Source organism: Hypomesus transpacificus, chromosome 11 (assembly GCF_021917145.1).
Source record: "Hypomesus transpacificus isolate Combined female chromosome 11, fHypTra1, whole genome shotgun sequence".
In the NCBI taxonomy this organism is placed as follows: Eukaryota; Metazoa; Chordata; class Actinopteri; order Osmeriformes; family Osmeridae; genus Hypomesus; species Hypomesus transpacificus.
In genome coordinates, this window is record NC_061070.1 from 4233208 (window position 1) to 4242990 (window position 9783).

General features: G+C 55.9%; 2 protein-coding genes across 2 annotated transcripts; both read right to left on the bottom strand.

Annotated features, from left to right (window-relative positions):
* Positions 1-1352: 1352 nt before the first annotated feature.
* Positions 1353-5315, bottom strand: LOC124473705. Its single transcript, XM_047029340.1, has 3 exons — positions 4025-5315; positions 3353-3721; positions 1353-3249 (listed from the first exon to the last, which is right to left on the bottom strand). Exons 1-3 carry the CDS (start codon positions 5313-5315, stop codon positions 1418-1420), a joined length of 3492 nt encoding a protein of 1163 aa, XP_046885296.1. The 3' UTR covers positions 1353-1417.
* A 410-nt stretch (positions 5316-5725) lies between these two features.
* LOC124473378 (histone H2A) lies at positions 5726-6112 on the bottom strand. The gene has a single exon (XM_047028715.1). The coding sequence runs from the start codon at positions 6110-6112 to the stop codon at positions 5726-5728; it is 387 nt and encodes a 128-aa protein (XP_046884671.1).
* Positions 6113-9783: the final 3671 nt, after the last annotated feature.

Sequence of the window (9783 nt, forward strand, 5' to 3'; positions counted from 1 at the left end):
CCCCATAGGGGAGCTCTGCTCCTAATGGTTTAGGCGGAGCGAGCGAGGCCAGATATACCCCCAGCGAGACTAGATCTAAAAAGACACATCGTCTCACAAGACACCGAGGACAGACCTGCTGATGTAAATAATACATAGGGTCTGTCCTCCCGGTCAGGCCCCTACTGTGACACAGAGAGCCGTCCGGGGTAAGAAAAACAGGGGAAGTTTACTTAGAAACTCATGTTGTTTCTCTCGCCTGCACAACAGCATAGCTGGAGGGGCAACAGAATACATACAGTAAAGACATCTCAACTGAGAACGTCTGCCTGTCCCACATTTGGCGATATAACCAACGAACAACTCGCATCTAGGGCCCACAAGAACCTAGCAAGTTGTCATCTCGCTACACCTGATCCACCAGCCATGCTGAGGACAGAATGCGCAAAAGATGAGGAGGAAACGTCCAAAAGATAATATCGTACAAATGGTGAAGGCGACGACCAAGACGCCGCCTCACAAATCTCCTCCACTCCCACACCCCTGAGGATGGCGGCTGAGGCTGCCACTCCTCGGGTGGAATGAGCCCGAATGCCAGGTGGCACGGGACATCTCATAGACTCGTATGCGAGACCAATAGCCTCGCAGAGCCAGTGAGAAAGTCTCTGTTTGGAGAGTGGCAAGCCAGCTCTCGATCCACCGTAGCAGATCAGTAACTGGGGAGAAGATCTGATACTTGCAGTGCATTCCAGATAGCGCGACAGAGCGCGCACTGGGCACAGCCCATGTAAGCGTCTTTCCTCCTCTCCGCTGTGCGGAGGCGGGAAAAAGGCTCTCAGTTTGCAGCTCTGTGCCCTGAACGCTCGGCTAATCACCTTGGGGATAAAGGCCGGATTAGGACGCAACACTGCTCTCGTTCGATCACCCGAGATGATCAAACAATCCGCGCGCGTTGACAGAGCGCACAAGTCGCTCACTCGCTTAGCCGTAGTCAAAGCGAGGAGCAGACTCGTCTTGAGAGAAAGCAAACGTAATGGCACGTTGTCTACGGGCTCGAAAGGTGGTCCGCACAGAGCGTCTAACACCAGAGATAAATCCCATGTAGGTGCTGACGCTCTCGGAGGTGGCCTGAGCCTACACACCCCAGCCAGAAAACGCTTGACCAGCGGGTGGCTGAACAGTGTCGTCTTGGCGAACCCTTCGTGACATGCCGAAATGGCAGCCGCGTAAACACGCACAGTGCTCGCGGCTAAGCCCTCGTCAAACAACGATTGTAAGAAAAACAAGAACATTTCGACCGGACATGAGACCGGGTCAAGGTTCCGTTTTCCACACCATTGTGCAAAGGCTTGCCAGCGCGACGCGTACCCTCTAGCAGTAGATTGTGCGCGCGCACCCAGAATGGTCTGAATGACAGCATCAGACAGACCCCTGCGCTCTAAGAGCTCCCTCTCAGTAGCCAGGCCATAAGTGGGCCTCCGATCACTGGAGGGCTCTTCACCAGGCCTCCGGCCTGAGAGAGCGCATCCATCTGGTGAGGTATGGGCCAAGGCCCGCCTACCAGCATCCCCATCAGTTCCGGGAACCACGGGGCTCCGGGGCGATCGGGGGCTATCAGAATGACCGACAGCCCCTCCGACCTCACCCGAGCCAGCAAGGGAAGGATGGAGGCCAGAGGTGGAAATGCGTACAGTAGACCTCTCGGCCAGGAACGGTGCGCAAACGCATCGACTCCCAGCGGAGGTCTGTCCTGTGTGCGCAGCGAGAACCATAGAGGACACTGTGTGTTGTCTCGTGACGCAAACAGATCCACCTGTGCTCGGCCGAAGCGTGCCCAGATCAGAGAAACGATGGACGGTTTCAACCTCCACTCGTCCTCTCTCGGGCCGCCCCTTGACATCAGGTCCGCTCCTTCGTTGAGCAGACCTTGAATGTGCTGAGCTCTCAGGGAGCGCAGGTGCGTGAAAGCCCAAGTCCACACTTCCTCCGCTAAGCGATGAAGAGATGGAGAGCGCACCCCTCCCTGTCTGTTGATGTAAGCCACCGTCGCCCTGTTGTCGGATCTGACGAGAACGTCTTGATCCTTCAACACCAGCGCGAAATGGCACAGAGTCAGTCGAACCGCTTCGAGCTCCAGGAGGTTGATGTGACGCGTCTCTGACGGTTCCCATCTTCCTCCTATTGAGCCCGCCTGACATACTCCACCCCACCCGGTCAAGGACGCGTCCGTAAAGACCGGGTAGAGAGATGTCACTCTGCCCATGTCGACTCCGCGCGTCAAGACACGCGGGTCTCTCCAATGGCTCAGATCGGCTTTGACTGATCTCGGTATCACTAGCAGTCTGCGGCGGTGTCGCACCGGATCCAACCGCAGCTGAGCGAACCATCTCTGCAGCTTGCGCATGTATAACAGGCCCAATGGCACTACTACATGAGCCGCCGCCATCAACCCCAACAGGGACATCCCCGACAGTGCGGTGATTGTGCGTGAGACCCGGAACGCACGGAGAGCTATCGAAATAGCCTCTCTCCGTGGTGCCGACAGTCTGGCTCTCATCCCAACAGTGTCCAAATGGATACCTAGGTAGGTAAACTGCTGAGCGGGCCATGGAGCGCTCTTCTCCCAGTTGACCGCGAACCCCAACTGGCTGAGCTGAGTCACCAGTGAGATCGCGTCCTGGATAGCTCTGTCCGGAGACTGAGCCAGAACTAACAGGTCGTCGAGGTACGCCAGAATGCGTATACCCCTCCGCCGTAACGGTTCTAGAGCTGCTTCCACGCACTTGGAGAAAGTTCGAGGAGCCAGCGCGTACCCAAACGGCAGGCGCGTGTACTCGTACTTCTTCCCCTCGAAGGCAAAACGCAGAAATCTCCTGTGCTTCAGTTTGATAGGCACATGGAAATACGCGTCCTTCAGATCTATGCTGATCCCAAAGTCGTTCCGCTGCACACAAGTCAGCAAACGCTTTATCGTCAGCATGCGAAAGGGCCGTTTGGCCACACTCTCGTTGAGCACCCTCAGATCTAAAATCGGTCTCATCTGCCCGTTTTTCTTGGGAACCAAAAAATAAGGGGAGTAGAGACCCGAGTTCTCTTGATCTCTGGGGACAGGGATCACCGTCCCTTTGGTCAGCAAGCTCGCTATCTCTTTCCGAAGTGCGAGCGCTTTCAGCGGGCAGGACAAGCGTGTCTCCCTCACTCCTCTGAAAGGAGGAGGAGTGCGCATGAACTGGATGGTATAACCCTCTCTCAGTATCCTGTCTAGCCAGCCTGACAGTGAGCATGACTCTCGCCACTCTGCATAATGCAGAGAGAGCGGGCGTGCGTTCAGCTGCGGAGCCGCAGACAGGAAACGGCCGTACTCTCGTCTGACCCCAGCCGCCGCTGTGCACCGACTCGGCGACACAGCCCAAGGCGGGGTCAACTCGAAAGGGCTGGAGCAGCGTCTCAAGGCCAAAAGAGGCCTGAGTGCTGTCCTCATTATGATCCTCGAGAAGACTCACAGCGCGACCAGAGGTCTGCGCGTAACGTTGCAGCGGTGGCTCATGTAACGTGATAACAGAGTCACACGCAATGTTATGGCGCATGGGGGCGGCTAGCGGTCTGGCCACACGCTTGCTAGCTGGGCCAGACTCCGCTATGTACGTGCCCGATGGTTTGGCATCGCTAGTAGTGGGAAACTCGCGAACCGAAACCAACTCATTACTCCGCTCGACAACAGTACGAGTGCTCAGCTCAGTAACTGTCGAGATTGCAAGAGGCACTGGATGGAACACTTGTCTTTCTGGGAAAGAGTAAAGCGGAGGTCCAAGCCTCTTTATTTCATCCCTACAAACAGGGGTGGGAACCGAAGCCTCGGTCCCCGCCGCCAGTCACGCCCACCTCTTTTTCCCACCTCCGCCACCACGCCAGCTGGGATTAGGTGGACGGCTGTAACCCGCTCTCTCGGGGGGAACAGCCAAAGGTGGAACAGGTGTCACGGGAGGAGCAGCCTGCGTCGCAGTGGCCGCTCGTGCCACCGGACGGCGAGCTCGTTTCCTTCTACCTTGTGTGGCACCTGCAGGGATAGAGAAGGGAGCAGCGTTAGCCTTTTTCTGCAGGGGCATATGCCCCAGCAGGTGCTTCCTCTCCTCCTCCAGGCGCGAGAAGCGTTCGGACGCTGCAGCCACAGCCGGTCCGAACAGGCCCTCGCCCGTCACCGGGGCATTCAGCAGGGCAGACTTGTCCGCCTCTTTCATGGCCGTCAGGGACAGCCAGAGGTGGCGATGAACAACAAGGCTGTTGCCCATTGCTCTGCCTGCACAAATAGCCGCCCCCTGATTCAGGTGGAGCGCCGCGGACGCCATCCTGGCCACCCACGACGTCTCCTCCGGCAACAGGCCCTCAGGTTTCTCTGTCGAGAGCTTTGAGACCGCCGCCGTTAAAAGGGCGGCGTTGCCGGAGGCTGCCGCTGCCTGCGCACCCCAGACATAAGCTTTGTCTGCCAGAGAGGCAGTAAGCTTGTCACGGGAGGACGGCAGGTTTGCCTTCTTAGCCGTCATCCACGCGCTGGCCCCTGGAACCAGGTATGCCGCGAGGGACGGTTCCAAGGGCGGGGGGCCGGTCTTAACCGCCTCTCCCAGCCCGGTCACCCTCGTGAAAGGGAGCAGGGCTTTGACTGGCGCGTTAGCCATCAAAGGCGCTTCCCAGGAGCCCTGCACGTAATCAGCCAGCTTTGGCATGGTGGGGCACAGGGGTTTTGAAGTCTTCATGCGTTTTGCATGGGGGCCAACCTCCCACGGGTCCTCTTCCTCCACAGGAGGAGAGGCCGGCAGCGGAACGCCCATGATCTCCGCTGCTTTCTTAATGATTGCAGGGAAATCCGCCCTTCGAGACAGTGCAGAAGTGACAGTAGGGCCGGGAGCCGGCTCCTCCTCATCCTCCGAAATTGAACTCAGCGCCCGCCCTTCCACATCAGGAAAGGACAGGGGGGCTGTGCGCAACACGTTCTTCAGGATAACCTCCACAGGAGGGTCCCTACTAGACGGTTGCGCCTCATTTGCCGCCTCGAGGTGGTCCTCAAACTCCGAACTCTCCTCGTCGGAGAGCAGGGCCGAGACCACATCTTCAAGGGGCTCTTCCACCTGGAAAAAATCTAAGGGCAGCCGCCTCTCCGAAACGGAGAGGCAAGCGCATGATTCGCAGTCAGGGGAATCCACCAACCCGTCCCTGGCATGCCGGGGTCCCATGCACACGAAACAGAATTCGTGGCGGTCCCCCTCAGCCTCCAGGTAACGGCACCTGCACTTGGCTCTTAAAAGAGCCTTGCGCGGGAGCGGTGGCATGGAAAAGCTCATTTTTCTTTTCTTCGCGATACTCTTCTATCTTCAAGCCAGTGAATTCAAGCAACCCGTGCTGAATTTTTTTGGGAGGATGAGTGACGGCTGTCACCCCCTTATATAGGGCACCTGTGTGAGTGATAGGTGCGGATACATTTTGATCTTCAGTCATTGGCTGCACTAGGCAGCGGGTAAACCATTAGGAGCAGAGCTCCCCTATGGGGCGGAGCTCCACGAAGTAGAACCCATGTTGCTTTACTTCTTGGTTCCAATGTGGCGATAGTCTTACTCTATTATTGACACTGGCTTTAATTGACCAGTCCAATACAACAGTATCTAGTGAGAAATTAAAAACAATGCGCTTTTGAAGAGTGTAGTGGGTGGCTCTTAAAAGAGCCTTTGGGGAAAGTGAAACCAAGGTTTAGTCTTTACTTAGCCTTAACGGCCTTCTCAGTCTTCTTGGGGAGAAGGACCGCCTGAATGTTGGGCAATACTCCACCCTGAGCGATCGTAACGCCACCAAGAAGTTTATTGAGTTCCTCGTCGTTTCGGACGGCCAACTGCAGATGACGGGGAATGATACGGGTCTTCTTGTTGTCACGAGCCGCATTGCCGGCCAACTCCAGGATCTCAGCGGTGAGGTACTCAAGCACTGCTGCCAGGTAGACGGGTGCGCCAGCTCCCACACGCTGCGCATAGTTGCCCTTGCGGAGAAGCCTGTGTACACGACCCACAGGGAACTGGAGCCCAGCGCGGGACGACCTGGTTTTGGCCTTGGCCCTGGCTTTGCCTCCGGTTTTGCCTCTTCCGCTCATCTTGACTATATGTATATTTCAAACGCGTTGCAGAGGGCACCGGTTGGGGCACAGTATTTATAGCATGGATGACGGCAACCGGCGCTCATTGGTTACAATGTCGGTCGGGTCTTGATCTAATCGTAGATAGCGACAAACTCGGGGGTGGAGCCATTCTCTCTTCCCCGAAGGCGCGTTTGGTCGCCTTGTGTCCCTCCCCTCCTCCCCTCTCTTTGTTTATTCAATCACTCCTCGTTTTAGGCGCCAAAAACATAAATTAATGTGGCATGGATGGATGGATGAATGAATGGAGAGTCCACTATTATACAAATCGTCAATTTGACAACTCCACATATTTACCAAAGATATAGGTCTAGAAATTAAACCCATTTGGTGATGCTGGTTATAACATTTCAAGCTACCATTGGCAGCTTGCAAATAGCAGAAATACAATTGCTATGCAGCTCTACAGTTGCACAAAGCACTCCAAAAAATTAAGTTTATTTCACTCAATCGATCAATAGTTAATGGAGGTAACTCCAGTTCTATGAGTGGAGCGGAGCCCCATAGGGGAGCTCTGCTCCTAATGGTTTACCCGCTGCCTAGTGCAGCCAATGACTGAAGATCAAAATGTATCCGCACCTATCACTCACACAGGTGCCCTATATAAGGGGGTGACAGCCGTCACTCATCCTCCCATAAATATTAAATACAGCCGGGTTGAATAAGTCGAGCTGGGCCTGCAGCCCTATGGGGCTCCGCTCCACTCATAGAACTGGAGTTACCTCCATTAACTATCGTTCTATTTCGTGGAGCTCCGCCCCATAGGGGAGCTCTGCTCCTAATGGTTTAGGCGGAGCGAGCGAGGCCAGATATACCCCCAGCGAGACTAGATCTAAAAAGACACATCATCTCACAAGGCACCGAGGACAGACCTGCTGATGTAAATAATACATAGGGTCTGTCCTCCCGGTCAGGCCCCTACTGTGACACAGAGAGCCGTCCAGGGTAAGAAAACAGGGGAAGTTTACTTAAAAACTCATGTTGTTTCTCTCGCCTGCACAACAGCTTAGCTGGAGGGGCAACAGAATACATACAGTAAAGACATCTCAACTGAAAACGTCTGCCTGTCCCACATTTGGCGATATAACCAACGAACAACTCGCATCTAGGGCCCACAAGAACCTAGCAAGTTGTCATCTCGCTACACCTGATCCACCAGCCATGCTGAGGACAGAATGCGCAAAAGATGAGGAGGAAACGTCCAACAGATAATATCGCACAAATGGTGAAGGCGACGACCAAGACGCCGCCTCACAAATCTCCTCCACTCCCACACCCCTGAGGATGGCGGATGAGGCTGCCACTCCTCGGGTGGAATGAGCCCGAATGCCAGGTGGCACGGGACATCTCATAGACTCGTATGCGAGACCAATAGCCTCGCAGAGCCAGTGAGAAAGTCTCTGTTTGGAGAGTGGCAAGCCAGCTCTCGATCCACCGTAGCAGATCAGTAACTGGGGAGAAGATCTGATACTTGCTGTGCATTCCAGATAGCGCGACAGAGCGCGCACTGGGCACAGCCCATGTAAGCGTCTTTCCTCCTCTCCGCTGTGCGGAGGCGGGAAAAAGGCTCTCAGTTCGCAGCTCTGTGCCCTGAACGCTCGGCTAATCACCTTGGGGATAAAGGCCGGATTAGGACGCAACACTGCTCTCGTTCGATCACCCGAGATGATCAAACAATCCGCGCGCGTTGACAGAGCGCACAAGTCGCTCACTCGCTTAGCCGTAGTCAAAGCGAGGAGCAAACTCGTCTTGAGAGAAAGCAGACGTAATGACACGTTGTCTATGGGCTCGAAAGGTGGTCCACACAGAGCGTCTAACACCAGAGATAAATCCCATGTAGGTGCTGATGCTCTCGGAGGTGGCCTGAGCCTACACACCCCAGCCAGAAAACGCTTGACCAGCGGGTGGCTGAACAGTGTTGTCTTGGCGAACCCTTCGTGACATGCCGAAATGGCAGCCGCGTAAACACGCACAGTGCTCGCGGCTAAGCCCTCGTCAAACAACGATTGTAAGAAACACAAGAACATTTCGACCGGACATGAGACCGGGTCAAGGTTCCGTTTTCCACACCATTGTGCAAAGGCTTGCCAGCGCGACGCGTACCCTCTAGCAGTAGATTGTGCGCGCGCACCCAGAATGGTCTGAATGACAGCATCAGACAGACCCCTGCGCTCTAAGAGCTCCCTCTCAGTAGCCAGGCCATAAGTGGGCCTCCAATCACTGGAGGGCTCTTCACCAGGCCTCCGGCCTGAGAGAGCGCATCCATCTGGTGAGGTATGGGCCAAGGCCCGCCTACCAGCATCCCCATCAGTTCCGGGAACCACGGGGCTCCGGGGCGATCGGGGGCTATCAGAATGACCGACAGCCCCTCCGACCTCACCCGAGCCAGCAAGGGAAGGATGGAGGCCAGAGGTGGAAATGCGTACAGTAGACCTCTCGGCCAGGAACGGTGCGCGAACGCATCGACTCCCAGCGGAGGTCTGTCCTGTGTGCGCAGCGAGAACCACAGAAGACACTGCGTGTTGGCTCGTGACGCAAACAGATCCACCTGTGCTCGGCCGAAGCGTGCCCAGATCAGAGAAACGATGGACGGTTTCAACCTCCACTCGCCCTCTCTCGGGCCGCCCCTTGACATCAGGTCCGCTCCCTCGTTGAGCAGACCTTGAATGTGCTGAGCTCTCAGGGAGCGCAGGTGCGTGAAAGCCCAAGTCCACACTTCCTCCGCTAAGCGATGAAGAGATGGAGAGCGCACCCCTCCCTGTCTGTTGATGTAAGCCACCGTCGCCCTGTTGACGAGAACGTCTTGATCCTTCAACACCAGCGCAAAATGGCACAGAGTCAGTCGAACCGCTTCGAGCTCCAGGAGGTTGATGTGACGCGTCTCTGACGGTTCCCATCTTCCTCCTATTGAGCCCGCCTGACATACTCCACCCCACCCGGTCAAGGACGCGTCCGTAAAGACCGGGTAGAGAGATGTCACTCTGCCCATGTCGACTCCGCGCGTCAAGACACGCGGGTCTCTCCAATGGTTCAGATCGGCTTTGACTGATCTCGGTATCACTAGCAGTCTGCGGCGGTGTCGCACCGGATCCAACCGCAGCTGAGCGAACCATCTCTGCAGCTTGCGCATGTATAACAGGCCTAATGGCACTACTACATGAGCCGCCGCCATCAACCCCAACAGGGACATCACCGACAGTGCGGTGATTGTGCGTGAGACCCGGAACGCACGGAGAGCTATCGAAATAGCCTCTCTCCGTGGTGCCGACAGTCTGGCTCTCATCCCAACAGTGTCCAAATGGATACCTAGGTAGGTAAACTGCTGAGCGGGCCATGGAGCGCTCTTCTCCCAGTTGACCGCGAACCCCAACTGGCTGAGCTGAGTCACCAGTGAGATTGCGTCCTGGATAGCTCTGTCCAGAGACTGAGCCAGAACTAACAGGTCGTCGAGGTACGCCAGAATGCGTAAACCCCTCCGCCGTAACGGTTCTAGAGCTGCTTCCACGCACTTGGAGAAAGTTCAAGGAGCCAGCGCGTACCCAAACGGCAGGCGCGTGTACTCGTACTTCTTCCCCTCGAAGGCAAAACGCAGAAATCTCCTGTGCTTCAGTTTGATAGGCACATGGAAA